The sequence below is a fragment of the Sceloporus undulatus genome, chromosome 1 (assembly GCF_019175285.1).
Source record: "Sceloporus undulatus isolate JIND9_A2432 ecotype Alabama chromosome 1, SceUnd_v1.1, whole genome shotgun sequence".
NCBI classification, from domain to species: Eukaryota; Metazoa; Chordata; class Lepidosauria; order Squamata; family Phrynosomatidae; genus Sceloporus; species Sceloporus undulatus.
In genome coordinates this window covers 90152481-90180035 of record NC_056522.1, presented here as the reverse complement: position 1 = coordinate 90180035, position 27555 = coordinate 90152481, and the positions used below count along the sequence as shown (strand labels likewise).

At 41.3% G+C, this 27555-nt stretch overlaps 1 protein-coding gene across 1 annotated transcript; it reads right to left on the bottom strand.

Annotated features, from left to right (window-relative positions):
* Positions 1 to 202: 202 nt before the first annotated feature.
* On the bottom strand, positions 203 to 25847 carry HIVEP2 (HIVEP zinc finger 2). Its single transcript, XM_042461119.1, has 6 exons — positions 20592 to 25847; positions 18800 to 18954; positions 13096 to 13271; positions 9275 to 9376; positions 6762 to 7663; positions 203 to 1853 (listed from the first exon to the last, which is right to left on the bottom strand). The coding sequence occupies exons 1-6, from the start codon at positions 25725 to 25727 to the stop codon at positions 1044 to 1046; spliced, it is 7281 nt and encodes a 2426-aa protein (XP_042317053.1). The 5' UTR covers positions 25728 to 25847; the 3' UTR covers positions 203 to 1043.
* Positions 25848 to 27555: the final 1708 nt, after the last annotated feature.

The following is a 27555-nucleotide window of genomic DNA, read 5'->3' as shown; positions in this document are numbered from 1 at the left end:
CCTATTGCCTGATCCTGTTTCCATTCAAGTCAAGTTCATGGTGCCCAGTGACTTTACTTGAAACAGAATGAGGCCACTAAGCGTCCAAACATCTACATGAAATTGCACCAGTTCGTATATATTTACATGGGGTGGAATGTTTTCCCATATTTTTAAAGGAGTATATAGAGCAACATGTTCACATAAGACCAAATACTTTTAATATATTTATAACTGTTTTATAAAGCTTTGAAAAAACTCACAATAGCACATGGTTTTACTTTAATGCTTTACGGTACTATCTTTTTAAAATCACAATCAGCACTTTAAGTTATAGTCGATCCAGCAAACAAGAGACAAAAAATTACAAGAGTTAAGAACGGACTGATACATCCTTTTATCTTTTTTTAAACTAACGCATAAGTGCAGAATAAGATAAGATACTCTAGTTTAAATATCTTGTTTACAATATACATTTTGTTCTAATAATGCAACAGTAAATCCCATGCTTCACATAGAAAAGCAATCCGCAACATTTAAGAAAAAATGTACAATTTATGAAACAAAGTAAATAAATATTAGTATTACAGAATCAGAGCTGTACATAAAAGCTGTTCAGTTTTAATCATATAAAAATATTTTAGTGCAACCTCACATATATATTGATGCTTTTTTTGTTTTTTGCTTTACATCATTTAGGTCAAAGTGTCCTCAAAAGGAAAGAAATTACATTTATTACAAAGCAGATACACAAATTCTAAAATATGTACAAATTACTGCTAAAAAATGCTTATAAGAATATAAGCAAAAGTAAAGAAAAGGCACAAACACCTGTACAGGTTAAAAGTACCAGACCCAATAAGAATTTTGAAATTTCATTTTGGTCAGGCTCATGATGACTCGTAGTTTTACTCAATTCTTTTGATATAACAAAAGTATATATAATAGCAAACTACTGTAACTTAGAACTGGCATGCTATACGGTTCAATACTTCCTTCTATCACTAAGGGGGATAAAGGGATTGGGAGTAAACACATGTATTAAAGTCTTCACACATTTCAGATCACTGTGGTTTGCTTTTTTCCAAAGGTGGGTCTACTCTTTCCTGTGTGCTTGATGGGGAATCTTTCCTACTGGGGTAGCCTATCTGTCTGGCATCCACAGTGCTTTTGCTGTAAAAGGTGGAATGAGATAATGCAGTCTGTGATGTACCAAAAAGGTCCTTTTCGCCACTGTGCAAGTCAGGGTTGGTGGCTGAGGCACAGATCTGGCCTGGCTCAGAGCCACTAAAGTGTTTCATGCTAAAATGTGCACTTTCTGAGGGCTTCGGAGGAGGTTCCAAATCCCTCTGTTCTGTCCCATGTAGACTTTCCTCTGTGGCAATTCGGAGAGAGGCTATGGCTTTTGTACAAGTCTGTATGTTTTCTTCCTGCTCCCTCTCAACAACGCCTTCCTCTGAAGTGCTCTTTTTCATCAACGGCAATTGAGAAGATGATGCACTGCACTGAACCATTGTATGCAGAGTTTGAGGGCAGGTACGTTTCTCATGGTGCTTAGAAATGACACATGACTCAGTAGTCATGGTTTCAGAAGCTGCCCTTTTCTTCTCACCAGAGCCCTCTTTTGGGAGGGGCAAGACAGAGGCAGGATGTAAACCAGATAGGGCTCCAGGTATTGAAGGGACCATTTGGATGCCACCAATGGGCATCATGGGGATGGGGGCACGAAGCTGCTGCTGAGAGTGTAAGGGAAGGTGACTAAAGACATAATCCGTAGGAGTTTCAGGAAACAAGTTAGATCCATGATGCTCCAGGACTCCTTTTTCCCCAGGCATACTGAAATAAGGTCCCTGGAACAATCCTGGTCTTGAACTCTGCAGACAGAGAAAGAAAAGGAAACATAAGCACCCCATGTACAGTAAAGATACTGGCCTTTTGGGGGTCTATGAGAACACATGTAAACTATGTTTGTCATCTGTATTAATTAACAAAACACAGACACACAGCACACATTTCTAACACCTGAATCTAGAGATGAAATATGATGCTACTTACTAGGCAAAAATATTTTGAAAAGAGAAATGGGCCTGATAAGTTTCTGCCTGTAACGTTTGCAAAGAAACAAAAAAGATAATTAAGTCCATAAAGTCAAGCTACAAGATGGTGTAATAGTTTGTACACATGTACAGTCCTCAGAATATTTTAAGGAATTTTCTAACGATGTGTGGAAATCATAAGGAAAAAAAAAAGAGGAGCCCAAAAGGGAATTTTTCAATAAATTAAAACTTTCCAGCAGTAACGTATGATGTTAAATTTGCCTACAAGTGAACAGCAAACTACATATGATATCTGAAAATTTAACAATGGGAAAGAAATTGATTTTGCCAACAGTATTCCAAGCATCACTCAACAGTATCGACCAAAAAAGTAGGACATGTTTGGGATGAGTACTGTATCTACAACTATGCAACTGTTACATAACTTCAGTCTTAGATATCTGTAGGCAAGTGGGCTAACAGATATGATTCCAGATGGCAGCTTTAAAAAAGTATGGAAACCACAAAGTTGTGAAATAATATGGTTTTATTAATTCCTGAACAGAAAAGCCCCTTGGACAGTTTTGGTAAATGGTAACACAATCATCAGTATCAACATTTTCAGAGATAGTCTCTTTGGTCTGCATTTAATCCAACAGTAGTGGAAAGGCTGGAGTGGGTCTATCACAGTGCAACAGTGAGTCCTGAGAGGAGGATTGGGGTGTTGTGGAGGGAGGGAGGGAATTATTATTATTATTATTATTATTATTATTATTATTATTATTATTATTTGTATACTGCCTCTTCCTGTATTGGATCGAGGCGGGTAACAACAAACATAAGATAAAAATAGAACACAACCAACCGCAAGTAAAAACATAGCAAAACATATAAAATGTAATTCCCTATCTCCCTCCCACCTTAAAATAGCATTAAAATACCAACTTCTGCAACAGTCAAAAATACATTTGCAAGTGTAAGGTGGACTTACACTTGCATATGTCACTAACAGGATACCAGCTATGGTATGATATTTTCTTCTCTACTGTGTGACTTAAAAATTCTGCCAGATCTTTGGAGATCTAAGATACTCTCCTACAAGGGAGATAACATTGTGCCTTATGCTTTTGCAACTCTGCCATAAAATATAAATTTTGATGATGTGCCACACCATTGAAAATCTGTATACTGAACTATGTAAACCTTTAAAGAAACCTTAAACTTTCTCTTCTGGGAGTTCAGGCTGATCTGAACAGAGAGGAGCTGTTGGACATATATAACTGGGAATTGCAAAAGTCCTGAAGATACCTTCCAGGTTTCTCCATTAAAAAACCTCCTATCAACTAAATCAGAGGCATATATGGTTGTGAGGTGGAGAACATGCAGTCACCCAGATGTTGTTAGATATAAACAGTCCTACTAAGCAACCCAACACTATCTAGAAACCTGTGTCCCCCATTCCCTAGGTTAATGTAGGTCTTTCTCTCCCCTTTGTTTCATCTCAAGATGGACTATGGAACACTCACCTTAGACATCACCTGCAGCTGACTGTGTCAAGCTGCAGTTCTCAAATGCATAGTGATTCTGAGCAAAGAAGAATCTGAGAGACTAAGCAAGCATCTGTGACTACAGTAACTTGCCCTACATCAATCAGGCTGGATGATTTAGAGCAGGAGTGGAGGACTAGGTGGGAGAGATGGCATCCCTCCAGGTATCCCTGGGCAATGTCAGGTGATGTTCCTCACGGGACAAATGGTGGATTGGGGGAAGCCACCTTCACTTAAGCACTGTCTGTTGGAACATTCCTTTTGCTGGCTTTACTGTGTATGAAGCAGGGGGGCGGGGTGGCTTGGGCACTGGAATGCTCCTTGTTGTCACTGTTTAGCTTGGGTTGTCTTTGCCCACAGTATACCTTATCCCTTCGGCAAGGAAGTTAAGCAAACCATGTTGGTTCCCTGTGATTATTGCCAATAGAGGCTCACCATCACTATTATGTGCTGGCCTTTCTATGAGAATGGTGGTGGGACCTCCAGTACAGGAGAAAGATTTAGAAACCTCAGAGGCCAGATGAGGCCCAGCACCTACAGACTCTCCCCTTCTCTCATGATTTAGGATAATGATCCTGAAATTACATCTCAAGTATTCCTTCATCAAATGTTTAGGTAATAAGATATCTGACAGTGCAGACTGTATCCTTCTTACAGCCATTTCCTACAAATTAATTAATATTTCGGGTTTTCATCCTGTATTGGAGGAACAAATTCCCAAACTGGAGTTACACACTCAGTTATGGAGTGCTAGTCCAGAAACAGGAGAAAGACCCTCTCTCCATACCAACTGCCATCAGGAAAGAAAAAACTGCTGGACTTTTTCCCTACTGCCATTCCCTTCTCCTTTTGTTTCATGTCTCATTTTAGACTGTAAGGCTGAGGGCAGGGAACTGTGTAATTAAAGATTTGTAAGTTGCTCTGGCAGAAGAGCAGGATATAAAAACTCTGAATGAATGGGCTGTTCTGCTGGTGTTTCCAGCCCTCTCCTGCCAGTGATCTGTGGTGTAATGAGGAACTGTCACAGGAATCCCACTCCTGATTGTCACAACCCAGCTCACTGGCAAGAATGGTTTGTTAACACAATCCTTCTGCATCATCAGCAAAGCAGACCTCCATTATTTAGAGTAGTTACTGGCTTCAAGGTAGGTCTGGAGGATCAGGCCAGGTGATGATAGTTACACATTCATAACACCACCAGTGATATAGAATGGCTTGAATTATTTTTATTTGCTTTCCTAAAAGTCATTTACAAAGGCTCAGTTTGTAATCAAGGTCAAAGACAGAAGTAAATTACATCTATATGGAGAAAAATGTTGCTAGATCTGCAGGAACATATGTACCTTCTGTGTCAAGAGAAACACATATCTTTCATTTAGTTAGTTACTTAGTTAGTTTCCATTTATCAATTTCTGTAATGTTAGGGGGAGGGGAACCCAGCTGAGGCCAGAATACTTTGGTAAATTAGACACTATATACTCTTTCCTTTATGTGGCAATAAAATGATGGTTGATCTTTTCCCTTTCCCCTCTTCTTCTCTCTATGATAAAGGTGATAAGATTTATGCCTGTAGGAGTGCTCAAATGCACCAAGAACCTAATTCCAATGTCTGAAAATTGCTACTTTTATATATCCAGGTTCAATTCTTTACATCCACAGGAAGGGATGCTAACTGAAGAGAACAAAATAGATGGATGATAGAAGGGTTTTTGTTTTAGTATGAGTCAGTACTAAAAAAAGATGCTCAGATTTCCTTCCTGGCTTGCAAGGGTGTTCTAGTTCTCACAAACAGGAGGTGGGTTGTTTTCTAGATCGCACCACTTCCAACTGAAGATAGGGTCTGACCTGACTGATTGCTCCTTCATTACAAAAAAATCTGCATGCAAAAACCAGCACACTGAGAAAAAGGCTGACAATAAGCCAAGTATCTATGAGCAAGGAATTTATATAGATATACATGGAGAGTTCAAGAGAAGAATACATTTTGTGTCAAGGGCAATACTGCCATGTGAACCCACAGCTATTGTATGAAATGCTTTCCAGAATTTTGCTACCTTATCTGCCATTTGTGAAAATTAATTTATATCAACTAAATTCTAGCTAGAGGCAGCAGCTGGGCGGTTACCACTGAGCAACAGATACAAAGACTGAACACTATGCAGCCAGGAACAGTGCTCACAACTCAGGTAACTATATCCCTAAAGGATGTGCCTGTAATCATGTTATTTGAGTACAGCTCCCAGCATTCCTCAACTTTGGATGCTGGCTATGACAACTAGAACTGGCATTCCAACAACCTCTGTATGACCACTTGATTCTCCACCCTTGCCATTCCAGATTTCATGTTTGCTCATGAATCGATGTAGCTCCCTCCCCCTCATACATTTACATTACCACCTTCCATTAGAATAATAGAATCATAGAGTTGGAAGAGACTGCAAGGGTCATCCAGTTCAACCCCTTGCCATGCAGGAAATCTAAATCAAAGTATCCCCGACAGATGGCCATCCAAAGACCTCTAAGGAAGGAGACTCCACTATACTCTGAGGGAGTTTGTACCACTGTCGAACAGCCTTTATTGTCAGGAAGTTCTTCCTAATGTTGAGGTGGAATCTCTTTTCCTGTGTCTCACAGTGTAAGTCAGACGTGTTAGTGCAAGTTAGACGGAAAAGGAATCATTTATTTAAACATGTCTAATTCCAATTCAGCCAATTCAGCCACCTCAGTCACCAGTATTGCATTAATGCAAATACAATGCTGTAATTTGAATTTTTCCTTCTCTCCACTGTGGTTTTGTCTGCTTTCCTAAAATCCCTCCTGAGTGTCAGGAGGCCCCAAGAAAAGTTGTGGTACAGGATGCTGTAATGCAAATGCAGAATGAAAAAAATGGGTCAAGACTGATTACAAATGGCCTGAGATAATTTGTCCACTGACTCTCTCTAGACCTGAGTTCAGTTCTCAGCTGTTAGTCAGGCCCTGAGAAACTGGTTTCAGTTTATTTCAGGACTTAAGAATAAACTAAAAATTTCCAAGCAAGACTAATAAAGTTACAAAATTACTGTGGCTGAAGAGACATCTGTATCCTTGGTCACAAAAGTTCACTGTTATTGTCAACAGAGTAGGACTGTCAAATCAACAAAACATCACCAGATAAATGCAGCACAATTTTTATGAGGGTCAACATATCTATTCAACTTACCGACTGTCCCAAAGAAACCGACTCAGACAGTAAATACTGGCCCATGGGCAATGCTGGGTTATGGTACAAGCCTCTTCGAGGTGATGCTGCTCTAACTGAAGCCATATACCTTCTCTCTCTTCGTGGAGATAGGTCTCTTCGAGATGATGTGTCTTTTCCAGGTGACATTGGTCTCCTTGGTGACAGATGGCGCCTTGGAGATGCATCTCTCCGTGGTGATAACTCTCTTCTCAGCACAGCTTCCTTCCTCGGTGAAAGATGTCTGATGGGGGAAATTTCTCTTCTTGGTGATAAATGCCTTCTAGGTGACAAATCTCCTTTGGGCATCAAATACCTCTTTGGTGAATTATCTCTATAGGGAGAAGAATCATACCCAGGTGAGGACTGTCGGCTAGAAGATGAAAAGTCTCTCGGAGAAGAACTGGACTCCAAAGAAACCATGTAGTCTTCATCCATACAGCTAGGGATGTCAAGTCTATCTTTATCAGGTTCTGAATCTGTACTTTTGTTCTGGAAAAACCTCTGATAGTCTGTCATCTGTGAGTCTTCACAAGAGTCACTTGGAGTTAGGAGCTGAGTGACCTGAATGCTAGGTAAAGTTACCAAGTAACTTATCAAAGAGGAATGCCCTACTGAACTGTCAGGAGAAGCCCCATAGGATGCTGTAGCAGTATTGACAGATAAAGAGGAGAATCTAGGGGGCTGAGGACTAGTGCTCCGCGATCTTGTTTTGGGTGTTGAATCTCCAGGAGTGTCATCAAAATCATCTTCATCTTCATCATCTTCATCATTGTCCTCTCCATCCTCGCCATCTGATTCCTCAGCATCAGAGAACTGGTGATCAGTGGATGTGCCAGTCATGTTGCTCTTCTCAACTTCATGGTGTGTGTCTTCCATATTTTCTGAAACAAATGTGACAAGTGAGCAGACAATATGAAGGAAACCTACTTTTCAATTTGATCACATAGCTCTCCAATGTGCAAAGCTGGCAAATGTATCAACAGTTCTCACTGTGGAAAAACAAGCATTTGGGTGATACCTGCGTAACCTAAATGCAAATCCAGCTCAGAAAATGCTGTCTCTGACACTGAGTGCATAACCCTCACCATTGATTTGAATGGGTTTCTGAAACATTTGCAGGAGGGGGTGAGCACAGATTAGAACTCCAATCACATGGTAGCTGATTGTGGATTGGGGAAAAAACCAGCACTTACAGGGTCCTAAAAGACATTGATTGCAATACTATACACACTTATCCAGAAGTGTATATTAGTAAATTTAATGGGACTGTCTTCTGAACTGACACAAGTTTAAACTGTTAGTCAATCTGAACATTTAACGGTTAAACGCATCAACTAGACAAATGCTTTGTAATCATGAGGCCAAAATTAAGACACACATACAACAAATCACATGACACCAAGAAATCAGGTACTAGGATTCTCAGATGCTTGAAGGATATATCAAACTAGATATAATAATTAATAATAATAATTTGTTTTATTTATATACCGCTATTCCAAAGATCATAGTGGTGAACAGCAAGTAAGCTAATTAGCAAGTAAGCTAATTTGCCCTCAACAGTCTGGGTACTCATTTTAGCGACCTCGGAAGGATGCAAGCCTGAGTCGAGCTTGGGCCCTTTTGCTGGTCTTGAACTCGCAACCTTGTGGTTTTGAGTGAATGGCTGCAGTACAGGCATTTAACCACTGCGCCACCAGGGCTCCTTGAAACCAGATACCTCAATACCTCAATACTAGAAACCACATACCTCAATTTTTCAGCATAGTTATTTCGGAACATGCAGTATGGTATCTCCAGGTATATGAGACCTAGACAACTCTTTCAGCATGGTACAGTGAAGAAGCCAGTGGAGGTTTGATAGCCTCAAAGAAGTACAGTGTGCCAGCATCATACATGGGCGCACCTTACGCAGCTTCCAGCATATGCTAGAAGCTGCGCTGAAAGTAGCGCCAGAAAAAATAATAGTGCACGCACCCATGGCGCAGGCACAAGGCCCATTATCTTTAATGGAGCTTGAGCATCCACGGAATTTCCCTTACCCAAGGGGATCTGGAATGGATCCCCCGCGTAAGGGATGGGACCACTGTATATTGTGTATTTTGATTGGCCAATATATCACTGGTGGGGTTTTGTTTGAATTTACTAAATAGCCAACACAGCTACCCATGCATGTTTCATGGTACAAAATGTTTTTCACACAATTTGGGAGTGTGCTTGTGTGTCAAGTCACTAAGAATATTGTGTACATTAGGACCACTGTAATGACAGGCAGGAGATATTTTCTGTTCTCCCAGTAAAAAAAAACAAAACCTGCACTCCGTAAGCTTCACACAAACATGTCAAAAGATTATTTTCAATGCTTGGTGTTGACATGAATAAACTTTTTTAAAATTCTTAACATATCCTCTCTTGTCAGCAAGTGATAAAGTGTGATGAGTCATTTGCATACTGCGAAGGCCTCTGCAACTAAAAAAATCATAGTGGCATACCTGCTTCTTCCGTTTCGGTATCATCTACAGATGTCATTGATACCCCCAGCTCTAGGCATTTTTTCATGTGTGCTTTAGATTTCATATGTTTTGTCAGATTTCCTGTGAAAAAGCATAAATATGACACTTACTAGATGGCATCAGTATAAAAATCTTGTTGGCTCCATGTGGAGTCTTTGTTCTTCCCTCTTCCTTCTAAACCAGAGAACATGTCAACTGGACAGACTGACTGACAGACAGGACAGTGTAATTCAATTTAAATGCCGTTATACAAGAGTAATATCATACAACTGCATGTGTATTCTTATGTTTGTTTCCTTTCACAGCCTCATTCTGATACTCAGGACTGTTGAGCCTGTAGATTTTATTTATTTTTGCTATGACACTTACCTGCATTTGCACCTGCATTATTTTTTATATCATTATCATCACCACCACCATCATCATCATCATCATCATCATCATCATCATCATCATCATCATCATCTGTAATGACTATCACCACCACTATCACCATCTGTGAATGTCTACTTGAAAAAGGACCACTGTTTCGATTATCTGCATCAAGTGTCACAGTGTCTAAGGACTGTTACAGACTGCCAAAATAAAGCTGCTTCGGGTCTCTTTGGAGGTATGCTATTTAAATGATGCATGGGTCCTAAGAGTCCGGAGGTCGCACCAAAGCCACACTCCATTCCTAAGCACTGGAGTGCAGCTTTGGTGCAGCTTCTGGATTCTTAGGGTGCATGCATCATTTAAACAACATACCTCCAAAGAGACCCGAAGCAGCTTTATTTTGGCAGTCTGTAACAGGCCTAAGGCTGTCACTGAGCCAGAAGGATATGGATAGTGATATCATATGGATTATGGTACCAAAGGTAAAGGTAAAGGTAAAGGTAGTCCCTTGACATGAATATCTAGATGTAACCAACTGTAAGGGGTAGTGCTCAACTCTGTTTCTAAGCTGAAGAGCCAGCGTTGTCCAAAGACTGCTCTAGTGGTCATGTGGCCAGCATGACTGCACCAAATGCTGTTACCTTCCCACCAAAGTGGTACCTATTTAACTACTTGCATTTGATGCTTTCAAACTGCTAGGTTGTCAGAAACTGGGATTAGTGATGGGAGCTCACCCCATCATGCGGCACTTGGGCCTCGAACTGCCAACCTGCCAATCAACAGAGCATCTTAACCACTTGAGCCATTGCATCCAAACAAAGGTACTAAACAATCTATGAGTGATCTTGCAACACATTTGGTTGCCATCTATAATCCCAGGAAATGCAATCAGGAGGCCTAGGATATTGCAAACTGCTGTCTTTGTGGCAGATAAAGACAGCTGTTGTCAGAGGCCTCCCTGGCATGATGGTGGAGACTCCTGGTGCCATCACTCTTCCATTGTCAGTGCTACAGCAACTGTGCACAGCAATTGAATGGGGAAAGGGGAAACATCTGTGAGATAGAATCAGGTAAGCTTAGGATCCACAGGATCTAAAGACCTCCCATTCCTGTGACAGATGCCCAAGATGGCTCAGAAACGATGCCAGCTCTGTAGCTAGAATAGTTTATGCCTTCAACCTCCAACTCAATTTGGGAGGGAGGGTATTTTTCTTCAAGGGTTGCACTGATGAAAAGGCCAAAAAAGTCTCTCCATCAGCACCATCACCCCCCCCCCCCCACCCCCAGGGTTGCCATATCCCGCCCCCCGGCGGGACAGTCCCGGTTTGGGCGGTGCCGTCCCGGTCCCGGTCCGGTTTGGCGCCCAAACCGGGACGGCCCCGCCCACTGTGGCCCCCGCGGCCCCGCGGCGGCTCCAAAGCCTTGCTGAGGCCTGGGAAGGCTCTCCGCGGTTGGAGCTCCAGCCACGGATACGCTCCCTCCCGGGCCCCAGCGAGGCCTTTGAGGCGCCTCTGCGGTCAGAGCTCCGGCCGCTGGGGCCTCCAAGGCCTCCGCGAGGCCAGGGAGGAGGAGGAGGCCGCTTCCCACCGTGGCCATTGCCGCGATGAGGGGCGGCCCCCGCCCCCGCCTCCTTCCCGGCATGGGAGCCGGCCGAGGCTTCTCCTCAGGCCGGGAGGAGGAGGAGCACCGCGGCTATCGCCGCGATGAGGGCCGTCTTTAAAATTTCCTAGCCAGGAAATTAAAAAAAAAAAGTCCTACATTTTCAAACCTGGTCCTACATTTGTCCCGGTTCGGAGGTCCTCCATTATGGCAACCCTACCCACACACCATACACATTTTCTGACCTGATCTGGGAAGGAACAGGAACACTGATTTCCCCCCTCAGCAACCTCAGAGGGATGCTCAGCCCATCTTCTAGCTAGAAATATAAGCTGGAATCATGTTAGGAAATTACAAAGAAACAGAAAGAGCCTTCTCCTCAGTTCCTGCTGCTTAAGAAAAAAATGTCTGCCTTACAAACCAAGAGGAAAACTGATGAACAATGTGTCACTGAAAGACCCAAAAGTATACAGAGGGTCACACTCCTCTTTTCAACCTATAGATTAATGTCCTTCATTAGAACCAGTAATGAAGTCTGTCTCTGTTAACTTAGGGGCAAAACAGATGGTCCCAAAGGAGAGGCTTCTAGCCATCCGTTTAATCACCAGATCAGGCCTGCATCAACCTCATGCCATGACCCTGATTTGGCGTTTTCCCAGCTCAAAGGCGCTCCTTTTTGAGCTGGGTAAAAAACTGTTTTTGGAGTGGTGGTGGCTTTTCGGCGTTTCTGTGATGTGGTACATGTAAACACTGCAGAAGTGCCATGACACTGCCCACCAGCTTGGGAGCAGTGGCAAAGTGTGCACCATGTGTATGCCATGCCCACACGCCGCCACCCCCCCCCCCCCAAACCACCCCTTACTCCCAGTCTGCTATGTTCCTTAGTCCTACAGAATCAATAGGGCAAGGTTAGGAACCAGTATGATTGTGATATATTTTTTTAAGCATACCCTCCAGATGTTGTTGGAGTGCAGCTTTTAGCATTCTTTACTATTGGCTATATTGGCTAGGGCTGCTGGAACGTGCACTCCAACAACATCTGGGGAGGGTGTGATACCCACCCTTACAACAGGGGTCTTTATCTCTTTAAATGTGTGTGTGGAGACTGCAATATAGCAGCCATTAAGAACAGGATTTTACAATTGAGAATTAGGGATTTTCTGAGATAAAATTATTTCTCAAAAAAAGGGAAAAAAGTGAAAAAGAAGATTGGCAAAGAAAACTTCTTTTCCAAAGATCATCCTTAGATGTAAAGCCTGAGACTGACAAATTGAAGCTTCTCTCCACCCTCCATTGGGCTCCAAGTACATGTGAACACAAGCTCTCAGCTCTCAGACATCCATAATTAATGTAACTGTGGATGGAGTGGCCCACCTGGAGTCTGTGGATCCTTGCATTATTTATATATGTGAACCTGACCCACCATAAAGACAAACTAGGAATTTTCTGCCCGGCAGCTAATGTTCTGCTTCTTCAGTGTGCCACTGTAAATGTACAATCCCTTGATGCAATTAATACTTTCACCACAACATTTGGCGCACAAAAGTAATATTTGCTAAGGCAGTTTTTATGCCACTGCATTTCCTTTGCAGACAGATGGGCTGGATAGAAGCCCATAATTCTTAATTAAGTTATACAAAGTGCCTTTCTGTCTCATATAAATCCTTGAATAACTTAGATAAAGAGAAGAAAGTTACATTTCATAAAGTTCCATTTTCATAAATAAAACCACCTTGCTTTAAGAAAAATTTCCTCTGCATATGGCAGCATGAATGGCAAAGAGCCAATAATCCATCCCCCCCATCAGAACAAGGATTACTAAGTACCTTTTGTTTTGAAGGCAAAATTACATAACTTGCATATGTAAGGCCGTACGTCGGTATGAGTGCGGATATGTTTTTTGAGCATACTTGGCTTCTTGCAGCGAATCCCACATTCTTCACAAATGTACTTTCCACGTCCACGTCCTCTAACATATACATAATCCTCATTGGATTTATACCTATTAGAAGAAAGGCAGGATTAAAATAGTACTCCAGGAGATGAGGATACAAATTCCCACTTGGGCATGGAAACCCACTGGGTAACCATCGGCAAGTCAAAGGAAGGCAAATCCCTATGAACAAATATTTTCAAGAAAATCCTGTAATAGGTTTACTATGGGGTCATCATAAATCAGAAATAACTTAAAGGTATACAATATTACATACATAAACATATACAGTCAGCCCTCCACATTTGCAGCTTTGACTTTTGCAAATTTGATTAATAATAATAATAATAATTATTATTATTATTATTATTATTCCTGCCTCTCCCTATGGATTGAGGCAGGATTACAATAAGAAATAAAAATACAGTGCGCCCTTTTTTATGTGGGGGATCCGTTCCGGACCCACCCACCCCCACTTTAAAAAACCACATATGCTCGAGCCCCATTGAAACTAATGGGGGTCGTGCATGTGGCGGCAGCGCGGCGGCATGTGTGCCCATTAATCTAAATGGGACGCGCCACCCCTTGCACCCTGCTCGCGCCTTTCAGCATAGAATGCTGCGCATAGTGCGGCCGCATTGTACATAATACAACGTAAGCAATATAACACAATCCCCCTAAGCCTCTACCATACGTAAAAATAACAATCAATTACAGTTTAAAATAATAAATCCTAAAAACAATTTAAAACACGCAGAATGAGGATAGGACAACTAGGGGCAGATGGGTTTATCCTTTATTGAAGGTCAGTCTGGGAAGACCCACTGGAAGAGATCTGTCTAGACAGCCTTCTTAAATGTGTCAAGGGTGGTGATATGATGGATCTCTTCCAGAAGGTCATTCCACACTTTCAGAGCAGTGAAAGAAAGCATCCTCTGGGAAACTGCTGCCAGCCTGGTCTTCTGTGCCTGCACTAAATTCTTCACAGAGGATCTGAGTGTGCAGGGTGGATTATATGGTGAGAGGCATTCCCGCAAGTAAGCTGGACCCAAGCTATGTAGGACTCTAAAGGTGATAATCAACACCTTGTACTCTGCCTGGAAGCTAATTGGCAGCCAGTGGAGGGATTTTAAAATAGGTGTTATATGGTCAAATCTGGATTTATCAGTGACCAGTTGATTTATCAGCGACCAGCGGCCATATTTTGCACCAGTTGAAGCTTCCGAACTTAGCACAAGGGTAACCCCATGTAGAGTGTGTTGCAGAAATCAATATGGGAGGTTACCAGCGTGTGTACTACTGTTTCTAGGTCCCCTGGCTCCAGGAAAGGTCACAGCTGACGTACAGACCGAAGCTGATAGCAAGTGCTTCTGGCCGTCACATTTGTGATGATAACTGAAGTAACGAGTCCAGGAGCAATCCCAAACTGTGAAGGCAGTCCTTTAGAGGAAGTGTGACCCTGTCCAGGACTGGTTGACATATCTCCATACCTGGATTAGAAGTTCCTATAGTGAGTACCTCCATTTTACTCGGATTCAATTTAAGTCTATTTTTCCTCATACATTTCCTCATTCATAGATTTGACTAGTAAGTTCTCTCTAAGAATCTCTAGTTCCTCTAACACAACTCTATGGTCAACGTCAGGCAGAAGTCATGCTGGAGAACCTAGAGATTCCCAGAGAAAACGCTTCTCTAGGTATTTGTAGGCCCTCCAGCACAATCCAATGGTCAACATCTGGCAGATATTGGCCACAGAGTTGTACTGGAGGACCTAGAGATTCCTAAAGAGGTGTTCTCTCAGGTAAAAAAAAGTAGTGTTCTTGTTATTCACGGGTTTTCCACTTTCACAGGGATCACGTGCTCCTAACGCCAGTGAATATGGAGGACCCACTGTATGTGCATCCACATTCATTGTAGCTTAGGAGATATTCTGTGATTACAAAACTTTATTCCACCAAGAACATCAAGTACACTTTTATAAATTATGCATTTGCAGGAAAGAACCTTCCTCCTCTGTTTTTCCCCTTTTCTGCCACTTATTAATACTGTACACAAATGATCATACTGTAGCAAAAGCACAGTCACTCACTAACATAAGTCAAACAACAACATAAAACACTTTTCCACAGAGTTGTGTATGGATTATGAGAATGCATCTATTTATGTAATATGCTTAATAAACATTCACATATAGATATGGTTCTGGTGAAAGAAAATTTTTGCTAGTTCGAACCAGCAGATCTGAACCCCAATGTTCACTAATCTTTTATGACAAAAGGTGATCAGAAATCAAAAGCAGAAGTATACAGGTGTGTGATGACAGCACAGAACCAATTTCAACCATATGGGATTTTCTATATTCTCTGTCCAGTTTTCACCAAAGGCATGGCACTAAAAGGCTGTATGCCTTAGCATTATGAAGATTATTTTGCCCAGGTACGGGTAGCTCCTGATACTACTAACTTTCCCACTGCATGTGAAGTACTGAACTTTCAAAAATCTTAAAGGATTTTTGCTCAATTAATCAATCGTTCTTCAATTGTTTCATTCCAATTCTGTCCTTCCAGTAAAAGTAAAATAGTCATCAAGGTGGTTACCAACCTCAGCAATACAAAATAAATGATAAAAGTATTAAAATCATTACTGTGAAACTATCCAGACAATAAAAACATGAAAATGTGCAGATGTAGGGCTGTGGCTTCCTTGACTGAGTCTATCCATCTGTAATGCAGTATTCCTCTTTTCCTACTGCCTGCTATCTTATCAAGCATTATTGTGTTTTTTTAAGTGAATCATGTCTTCCCATGATATACCCAAAGTATGCCAGTCTCAGTTTAGTCATCTTGGCTTCCAGGGAGAAATCGGGTTTGATTTGCTCTAGGACCCATATCCCCATAACTCTTCTCCAGCACCACATTTCCAATGAATTGATTCTCTTCCTATCAGCTTGCTTCACTGTTCAGTTTGTTCAACTGTTTTACACAGACATTGGAAATACAATGGCATAGATAATCCTAACTTTAGTATTCAATTATACATCTTTGTACTTCAGGATTTTGTCTAGTTCCTTCATCGCTGCCCTTCCAAGTTCTAGTCTTCTTCTGATTTGACTTCAGTCTCCCTTCTGATTAATGACAGAGTAAAGATATAGAAAATATTGAACTATTTCTATGCCTCCATGTTCTACTTTAAAGTTACATAAATCATATGTCGTCATTATTTATGTTTTCTTAATGTTCATCTCTAAACCTGCATTTGCACCTTCTTTCTTCATTTCTTTAATAATTGTTCCAAGCCTGTGCTATTTTATGCTAGTAGTAGGATGTAATCTACATATTTTAAATTGCTGATACTGCTTCCTTTAGTTTTCACACCACCTTCCTCTAATCCTGTCTTCCCATAATATTCCTTCCCCATCATATGACATAGTCTTCATTACAATCATTCTTTAGCAAGAGAAGTGAAGACTGCCATGTTGAAAAAAGGCAAAAGCTTTGCTATAAGTTTTTATGAATTCAAAAGCAGAAACAAATTTGGATTTCTGCTTTATTTCACTCACACACACACACACACACACACACACACACTTCATACAATTGTTTCATGAAGTAAACAGTGTATACCAATGCCCAAACATCCACTTTTGGCCATGGTTCAGTGAGCTCTGTCAAGTAGGAGACTTGCTAGCTCTATCTACAACAATATACATTTCTGAACAATGAACAGCAAGGTTCTGCTCTGGCCACTCTAAAACTGAGCTTCCCCTGTTTTTTGTTGTTATGGCTATGCTACTGCCACATTCTCTGCCCCATCATGGCCAAGATGCAATGAGCTTATTTGTCTTATTTTCATGCTGCATTCGAGTATGTGTTTAGAACTGCTCCAACTTTGAAAGTCGCCTATTGCATAATATGGGGCAGAGGGGATTTGCAAGAAGCAGTATCCTTGTGCAACTTGGCATACCACCAAGTATAGAAGGGCCCTTTACTTCCAAGTCATTCAGCAAACAGTAGAATTTGATATGACTGCTTAGCTAGATTGTATGTAACCAATATTGGGATTTTGAGTTATTATTTGGAATTTTGCATTGCCTGTTGTATTTTTCTGGTTTTATTAACCAAGGTCTGTTATTTTCAACCTGCCATAAATTTTCTTTTCCTAGAGCACGGTCTCTATAAATTCTCTTGGTATTAAAAGTCATAAGTGACGGAAAGCAAACACTGGCCTGTCACAGACTGCCAAAATAAAGCTGCTTCAGGTCTCTTTGGAGGTATGCTATTTAAATGATGTATGGGTCCCAAGAGTCTGGAGGTCGTGCCAAAGCCACACTCCATTCCTAAGCACTGGAGTGCAGCTTTGGTGTAGCTTCCGGATTCTTAGGATGCATGCATCATTTAAACAGCATACCTCCAAAGATACCCGAAGCAGCTTTATTTTGGCAGTCTGTAACAGGCCTTTGTTATTCAAACAACTTCATTTGCATAATTCTACCTATCAGTAGTTAGTGCCTTCTGAATGGAACACTAACAAGGAAGTTTGAAACAGTAAAACACACAAAACAAGTCTGTGACACAATAGGCCTGCTGTCCATATTTTGTTTTGTTTTGTTTTTTAAAATTTGAATTACAACTCAGTAGAAAACTAGAAAGGAAAAAGCATTGGGAGAGTAATCTTAAAGGTGATATATTGAAAACGGTAGGTTGAATCTGTCAGTCCCAAGTAGAATAGACCCAGTAAACTTACATAAGTGTTGATTTTAAAAGTCTCACTGATTCACTTTGTTTTGCTTTGTCTTTTTATCCTTTTTGACATGATTCACTAGGTCTACTTTAACACATGGATCCTGAAATTGAGGGGGTGGCAGGCTTTGAAATGAGCCCCATCAGGAATTATCAATCACATGTACCAAATGATCTAGAAGACACATACACACAGAATTTAACACAGCTATTGAAGTTGAACACTTCCGGGAATATGAAAGGCTACATGCCATCTACCTTACGCACACCTATGTGTGAGCAAGCTACACTGAAAATATGGAGAGGACTTCTAAGTACACAATGGGTCTTCATATTTAAGGATGATCGAGAGATAACGGATGGAAGAACTTGCCCCCCTTATGACTGTGCCTCCAACTACTATGACAGCACTTGTGACAGAGCATCCAAAACATAGCAGGAGGTACAATGTGAAACCCTCAATGGCCCTAGGAAACATCTCCTCTCTTTAAGAGATTTTTAACTAAACTAAAAACACTATGTCTTTAATTCATAATCATAATACTGGTGGCACTATTACTACCATATTAGTTCTTTTACATACCATACCTTGTATATGTAATAACAAATCTATTTTTCCCAACTGTGCAAGACTCTCTTTTTACCCATGCACAGAAGAATCCAGTGTATATCAACATGCATGAAGGAAAAATAAGATCTTAAGCCATTTTCTTTGCTTTGTCTTTTCATCCTTTTTGACATGTGTGTGTTTTTCTTAGCCCTGCTTCTGGTTGTCTTGCATGAGCTCTAAGCAGCTCACTGGAATACCTCTCTAAACATAACAAAACATAAATGCTAATTCCAGTTGAATGTTCTTACCCTCCTTCAAAAATTTTAATTCGCATTGGCTCAGTTTGTTTGGCTACAATATCTTTATCACCATGGCTGTCTCCTTTAATTCTTTCTTTGATAACATTCCCCACTGCTTTCTTTTCAAACTTGCTGCCAAATACAAAGAATGGTTCCTGTTTCATCTGTGAAATGCAAAAAAAGAAAAGAAAAAAGAGTCACTAATTGCTGACCATGTCTGAAACACAAAATAAATGCAACAGATGTAAATAGAATAATGGCACTGTGCCTCAAACATGTATATGCTTCAGGACATACTTAAACCTGACATTATGCTCAGCCGAAGCTAATTAATCTGGCCTTTTAAATTTGTCAAGCAATAAATGAGATAGGCAGTAGGTAGCAGCAGAAAGTTTTTGAAGTGCTCAGAGATACTATAAGCACAATGTCACTTAATGCTATCACATATACAAAAAGTAAAGATAAAGAACACTTACTAGGCGATCAAAACCAGTCAACTGCTAGCATTGGAATTTCAAGTCATAATCTGCTCAAAGCCATCTGGCCCATCTGGGTTGGTGTGGTAAGACACACTAGTTTCTCTGCCTACAGTTCAAAAGGCAGTGATGTGGCAACAAACCAGGTCCAACTGCCTTTAGTTTCCCCAACCCAATACATTAGGCACTCATTCATTGGTGAGACATAAATCTACAACATCTCAAAATACAGCCAATTGCTCTAACTAAGAGGAATAACAGTCTTACATCAGGGCCAGAACAATCCCAGATGATTCCACATTTAATGTTATCACCTTATTTTTAATATTAATTTAGACCAATATAGGCCTGTCACTATGGTGTTTAAAACAAAAAAGGAAGACACGGGGGTGCCTTTTTGTGGAACCTGACAGATTTTCCCAGCTGTGGCCTGCCCTATAATCTCAATGTTTCTAAAGACCAGGATTAATAATTCAGATTTGTCTTCTACATCAGTGGTTCTCAATTTTTGGTAGTGTTCCAGATATTTTAGACTTTAGACCCCAGAATCTCTGACCATTGACCAAGCTGGCTATGCTTCTGGGAGGTGAATTCTATAACACCTGGAGGACCAAAGTTTGAGAACCACTATCCAACATGGTATTAACTTTGGGCAACAGCTAGAAGCCCCTTTCCAATTTTAATATTTTTGCCAAATTGTATCATAAACTGCCACCTGAATACGGGGCAATAAAATTAACAGATATGTGAAAACTAAGGCCTCTGAAGGTGCAGATCAGCCTTGCCATCTTGTCATCTGGAAGCACTCTATAATGCAAAGAAGTAGCAGGCTATTGTGGTTTTTGACAAGTAGCAAGGCCACCACTATTGTTCAGAGTATGACACCCTTATACAAATATATTACATTCATATTATAATTTAATCTATTTTATGCTTAGGATAAATTACATCTGTTACATAAAAAACCCAGAAAATTTGTAAGTACAACTTCTGACCCAATTTATGAAATAAATTTTGTTTGCTAATAAGCCAGCTGGAATACAACATCTTCTTCCAAGAGAACAATTTCTGTGAATGAATATATTTAGAAAGAGTTGACAATTCACAAGGCTTTATCAGAGACAGTCCATGAACATAATACCATGTTCTTGATAGCTCTTGCTCCCAGATCTTCTCTAAGATAATTGACATTCCAAAGCATTATATTCACTACATTAGAAAAACTATTCTAAAAAAATCACTTCAAAAATTAGATGCACTGCACATTTTTACATATTCCAAGGCCTAAATAAAAACATGTGGATCCTTAAATATTAGTTAATTACCTGAGCGAACTGTTTCCATGCACTTGATGATGTCACTTTTCCCGTTCCAGGCCTGTGCATTGGAGACAATGTATATATTTCTGTACTGCTTTTCTGTTTGGACCGTAGGAGTGCTAGGGTAATCTTTGTACTCAATCCTGATGGATTTGGGTTACAGGAACTAATGCACCATGAAGCATAAACAGATGATTTCAGGGTGGCTTGCTGAACAAAATTGGGTTTTGTGTAGTTTAAGAAACACCAACTCACAGTTGTGGTGGTGCGCAAACTAGGGTACTGTAGCATTTGTTGAATATCAGCTAGATCTGTCAGAAGAATTGTTGAGGTTACTGCTTTCCTACTTGGCTGGGATGTCATTTGTACCAACATACCACATGGCAATTTTTGTTGTTTGCACTGGTCTTCAGTCTGACTTTCCCCTGAAGATAATGAACATCTCTGTGGGCTTAGACTCATGTCTGATGCTGTTTCATCTACATCCAGTTCTTCTGGGGATTCTCTACCATCAGAAGTGCCACTAGATTTTTGTCCTGGTGAAGCAGAGTCTAAACTGGGAAGGTTATCCCTGTTCAGTTGGGAAGGCTCAATGGCTGGCAAATCTTGAGATGAAGCAGATGATAATGGAGAAGATGACAAGGTGGACGGCACCATTTCTTTTGGCTCAGTAGTACAGCTCTGCCTAACCAACTGAGGCTTTTGTGGTCTAGGGAAACTTTTCTTTATGTCTGAACTGGTGAGTTCTACAGCACTTAACTCCTCTACAATCTGCCCATACATCTTTTCATCCTTGACTCTCTTTTGTTGTTTTGTTTCCATAAAGAGTTCCAGGCTACTTGCTGGTGAAAGCATCCGTTTGTTTCCACCAAGGGTAGAGGAAGTATCTGAACTGGAGGTCAAACACAATGGGATGGAAGAGTCTAAATTAAGTGACAGAGTCTGTGGTACTTTCCACAAGGGATATTTTTCTAGCCTTCCGTGTTGGCTTAGCACCTGCGCTATGTTGAAGCCTATTCCATGCATGGTTGCATTTGTTGCCAATGTTCTTTGAGAAAGAGTTTCATCTACTTTGCAAATGACAATAGCTGGGCTGCTGCTCTGAGCAAGGATCTGAGAAATGCTTGTGTACATAACACTACCATAGGATGGCACGTGAGTCTGGATCCTGACAGGAACAACTGTGCCTGGTAATGACTGAACAGGTCCAATATTCTGGGCTTCAAAATCTACCTGTAGCTGCTGCTCAGAAGAGGTATCAGTTGATTTAATGCTACAATCTGGCTGGTATGTTGCAAGTGCATTTTTAGAATACTGCCCAGATGTTCCTGAGTAACGCTGGTAAGTTTGCTCTTTCGTATGTACATAATCAGCAGTTTTCTTTCGAATATGCTCCTGAGCATATTCCAAGTGGTAGCCTGGGTGGCTTTCAGTTGGAAAAGGTTGCTTGGAGTAAGATTTTTGAAGCTGCTGTGCAAAATGATGTTGAAAGTGGGTTTGTGAAATTTCAGAAGGCCATGGGGGCTGAGATGGCAAGTGTACCATGCAGACAGATGGGTATGGAAACTGCAACAGAGTGTTGTGGAAGGGAAGAAAAGGAACCTTTTCTTGCAGTGCAAATAGATTTTGTTCTGCTGCATATTTACTTGGAATATAAGGTGCATGCGGGGTTGAGGGACGGGAAAGTGGAGATAAACTAGTGCTGCGTGGTGGACAAGAACCAGCAGACTGCTTCCCAGAGTTATCAGATTGTACACATGAGGGGGAATGAGGCCATGTGACTTGGGAAGACCGGAGGGCAACATACCCATGTTCCATTTGCTCTTGTTTTATATTTTGTTCTATACTTGTGTCACCCTGGGAAATCTCAGGAGAACCACTGAAAGAAGCCTGTCGAACCAGAAAACATTTCTTCCTTTCTCTTGCTGGAGATAAAGCAATAGGAGGTGCTCCTACTGTAGAAGCATGAGAGAGATTCCCATAATCAAAGGATTTACTTCGTATTTCTGGGATTTCAGCTGGGTGAGGACATGGCATCTGTTCAGATGAACAACGTCGCATTTCTTTCTGTTGATGATGCCCTGGGACGGAAAGTGAGTAAGCACCAGGTGGGACGGTTAAAAACTCAGGCTGTTTACCAAATTCATCTTGCTTGGTTGACATTATGAACTTGATACTATCCTCCCTTTCAAAGGACATTGAAAAACTTGAACTGTGGGACAAATTACTCTCTTGGCTAGGGCTACGGGAAAGACTTGTCCCTGTAGACTCAAAACTAGACTCCCCGGAGGAGTGCTCCAAGTCAGCAAGCCTCAAGCGCTTTTTCTTAGGTGGGAGTTTTTCAGCTGGGAGCTGGGAAAGAGTTTCACTTCTTTGGGGCCATTGGAATTCTTCTGTTGGCTTCTCTTGCTCTTTTGCTGGTATTTCCTTTTCTCTCTCAGGCTTGTCTGGCTCCTCTGTGACACGAATTTCAGGTACCTGTATGTTATGCTGGCGAACAAGTCTGGGCTGCATATGATATGGTTGAGAATGTTGGGATGAAGAAGGAGGCTGTTTGCTAACACTGTCAGCATTTTCTGTCTGCTGGACCCTATCTGGGCTCATTGGGGATGCTGCGATCTCAGTTTCACAAGTTTCAGATGATGAATACATTTTATCTTGCTGGCAAGCAACAAGCTCTGTAGATTCAGACCTTTCAAATGAGTTTGGCCGGCTTAATGAATTTGTGTGCTGAATGACAGAGATTACATTCCCTTTCCGACTCAGAGATTCTCCTGTCTTTTCTTGTTCAGCAGTTAAAGGGCATTCATCTATACTAGTGGCTGGGCTGCCTGACTGTAGATGAGGCCTGCAGATTTCAAAGCGCTCTGGATGAGAATGAGCAGAACTTTCATGGCCTTGGATTGCAAATCCACTCCTTGGTCCTTCCTGAATTTGCAATTTAGGATCGAAATCACCACTCATGGAGCTGCCAGTAGAACCACTGCACAATGATGGTGCATCTTCCTCATCCCCAACACTCTTCTGGATTCTACGTTTTCTGTTCTCAAATATAATGCCATACGTAGAAGATGCTGCCTGAAACTGTGTAGGTGATTCAGTAAAATATTCTCCATACTTTGACCCACTTACAATTGATGTATCTCTGTAGCTTTGCTTCAGGGCCCCATAGTCTTCCCATTTTCTATAGTGCTTTCCAGAGGAATCTCCATCATAAAAGGGTCTGTCCACTGCTGATAATTTTTTCTCTCTCATGCCTGGCACTCTTTCTCCTGTAACTGATCGGCTGGAAGCAATCATCATGTTCTTGCCCATTCTTCCATGGTACTCTGAATCAGAGTGTCCTTCGTGTAATGATGGCAGCTCAAAGGCTGCTTGTCTCCTTAGCATGCGTTGATGGGGTATTCCTATTGACTCAGGATAAAAAACATCATCTGAACCAGTCATTCTCTCATCAAATGAATGGCTTCCTCGTAAAGCTGATGGGACACTCAAATTGGTTGCTGATGATGTTGGCATGGAGTTGCTTCTGATGAGTGGGTTTACATCTGCTGGAGGTTCTAGGAGAAGAGGCATTTCACCTGGGTGACTTCTTGGGAAAAGGGTTGACTCGTTTTTGATGGCTGTTGTGACAATCTGAGATTGTTTTGAATCTGTACTGCCATCATTAAAGATTTGGCTACTTTTTATAGCACTGATTTTACTAGGATCAATGAGTGCTTCTTTATTTGGAGACATTCGGTCTTCAAGCATCTTGACGTCTAATCTAGGGCCTGTGAGAGGCAATGATTCCACCTTGCCTTTTCTCCCCATTGAGCTGAGATCTTGATTGGCTGTCGCCAATGGTTGTGCAGTCCTTTGATTAATCCTATAGAATTTCCCAAATATTATTTCTTCATAGGACTTTGCATTGGTATTTGGTGGGCTTATTTGTTGCTCCGCACTCTCTGACCGTGAAAAATAACCTGAATCAGTGCTACCTTTACTATGTGGGCTCAAGAGGTTTAATGATTGCTCAGAATCTTGTCCTTTCTTCTCAGACAGCCTTAGAGCAAGGCGTTGCTTAACGGTGTGAGAGTCATCAGACTTAGTACTTAATGGGTTCTGCAGGCTATCAGACCCAATGTGTTGGGAGCTTTCATATGGCAACTGAACGCCACTTCTAGGAATAATCAAAATAGGGACTTTCATTGGGCCTCCTAAGGATTCGTCTATGGATGTGTGAAAGCCACTTCTGCCAGTGATATCCAGTGGAATCTGTGGACCCGGGCTCAGTTTGTCAGAACCTTCAACTAGTAAAGATGTCTCTTCATCAGTATCTGTGCTCTGCTCCCCATCTGAATGTATCTCTGCTTCCACATCAATGAAACTGGCATCTAGGTCCAATTTCGATACAGCTGATTCTGTGAATGGTACCAATCCTGCTTTAATTGCATGGGCATGTGATTTTCTGTGCTTGTATAAATTGCTCTTTGTCTTAAATGAGAAACCACAAGGGACACAAGGATATGGACGTTCCCCTGTGTGAGACCTAATATGTTTTTTAAGTACACTAGGTTTGGCACAAGCCCTGCTACAGTAAGGACAAATGTATTTGCCAAGCTTTTTGGGTTTATGTTCTTTTTTATGACCATCTTCTGACTGCTGCTCTAGACATTTCTGAGAATACTGGCTGTAAGCAGGGTTCAAACTGGAAATTTTCTTTCTGGAAAAACTTCCACTGTGGCCATGCACATGAAATGGAAATAAGTCCTCGGAGGCAACTGGTTGCAGATGGCCAGGGAATGGCCACTTATGGCCTTCTAGGCTCTGGTGCGGTTTTAGATTGTGCAAGTATCCTTGTGGCAACGAATGCTGAGGGAAAGAAAGAGAGTATGGACTCGAAAGGTGCTGTGGGTATTGCTTGTCTGCCGTTTGCTGGGTAGCATCACTGGGTGACACCACTTTCCCAGCACTGAAAAGATGTGCAGATGTAGGGCTTTCCCCATGTTCTGGCTCAATCTGTGCCTGTCCTTCCAGACTGCCAATTGCATTCATCTTAATGTTGGCCGGCTGCTCTTGTCTCCATCTGCTCGATACTTTAGCTGTTTCTCCAGACCTTGAGGTAGCATTTTGCCCTACAGCTGTATCCCCAGAGTCCATTTTGTCACACAAGGTCTTTTAAGTGCTAGTTCACTTGAAAGCTGTACAGGCACATGAAATGTATCCAGTGCTGTGCTTTATGAGTTTAAAGTTTAGTTACTCCCATTTCTCCAGAGCTGTTCCAAGAGCTGTTCCAAGTTCACAGACGTCTCTTTCTCTGTGGAACATTCCACATAGTAGTCTTATAGGCATTAGATCATTTGTGGGTCTATGCTAAGAAGTAACTGTCACACAGTTCTGTTCATGGCAGGAAATGTCTCTGAACAATTTATTATACATCTGTCATGACTTGCTGTGGTATTTGAATATTATCCATGGTTATTAAGGGATCTCATGAAGAATGATCCAGAGAGAGATATTTGCTCAACTAAAGCAGGGTTCCAGACATCCCTTCCAAAAAGATGCAGCTACCTGTAAGAGAAAAAGCAAAGAACAGGGGATCAATTCAATTAAAAACTTAAAAGACAAATATTATGTAGTGGGTTTGATGCTGAAACAAGATGCTGTAGGAGCTATTCAGTTACCATGCAAAACTATTCTTCCTCATCTCTTCCCCTTGTTGTCTAACAAAAATGCATTATATGATATAAGTGTGCTGTGATTTTCTTCACTTTTGCTTCCATTTTATAGTTACTGTTTGTAATGATAATCCCACAGGTGACTGTTTTTACAGGATGTCTGTTATACTAGATGAGACCAAGGGTTACTGTTTTTGGCAGTAGCAGTGCAACATTTACCAACATTATATATAAACAAATATTCCACCATTCTATATTTTTATTCTGCTAAAAATAATAGAAGGACCCAACTGTAAAACTCTACACAATTAGATTGCTTAATTTTTAAATCCAAATTACACATTATTATTATTATTATTATTATTATTATTATTATTATTATTATTATTATTATTATTATTATTAACCTTTATTTATGAAGCGCTGTAAATTTACACAGCACTGTACATGCAATCTTTTTAGTTAGACGGTTCCCTGCCCTTGGGCTTACAATCTAAAAAGACATGACACAGAAGGAGAAGGGAGTGGTGGAGGGAAAGGGTAAGAGGTCCAGCAGTTTCTTTCTACCTCCGAGGCCTGGACCAAGGCAGATGGACTGGAGGGAGGGCTTGGCTTCATAATGGATGGTTAATCATTTTCCAGGGAAAATACATACTCTCAAGTAGGATAATGCATATACAGTACATAGCAATACAGGAAATGGTTTGATAAACAGGCACCAAAAGAACATCAAGTAGTAAGCGACAATTATGTAATGCCTGGGAAGACTTCTCTGAACAGGATGGTTTTCAACTCCGTTTTGAAGCTGGTTAAAGAAGTGATGGCTCTTGCTTGTGGGGGAAGAAGATTCGAGGAGTGAGGGGCAGCAAGTGAAAAGGGGTGAATCCGGGATGGGGCAGAGGAAATCCTGGGCTGAGACAGTAGACCTTGACTACCAGAATGGAGGGCCCTGGTGGGAAGGTGAGGAGAAAGAAGGTCTGATAAGTAAGGAGGGGGCAGTCTATGGAGGGCTTTAAATGTCGACAGCAGGAGCTTATACTGAATGCGGAAGGGGAGAGGGAGCCAGTGAAGGGATGCCAACACAGGAGAGATGTGGTCAGAGCGGTGGGTGGAAGTGATAATGCGTGCAGCTGAACGCTGAACAGAAATTAAAGGATGGAGGTGAGAACGAGGAAGCCCAGCCAGGAGGACGTTACAGTAATCCAGTCGTGAGACCACTAGGGCATGGACCAGGATCTTGGCAGTAGAGGCGGAGAGACATGGTCGGATTTTGGCAATATTGTACAAAAAGAATCTACAAGCCTTGGCTG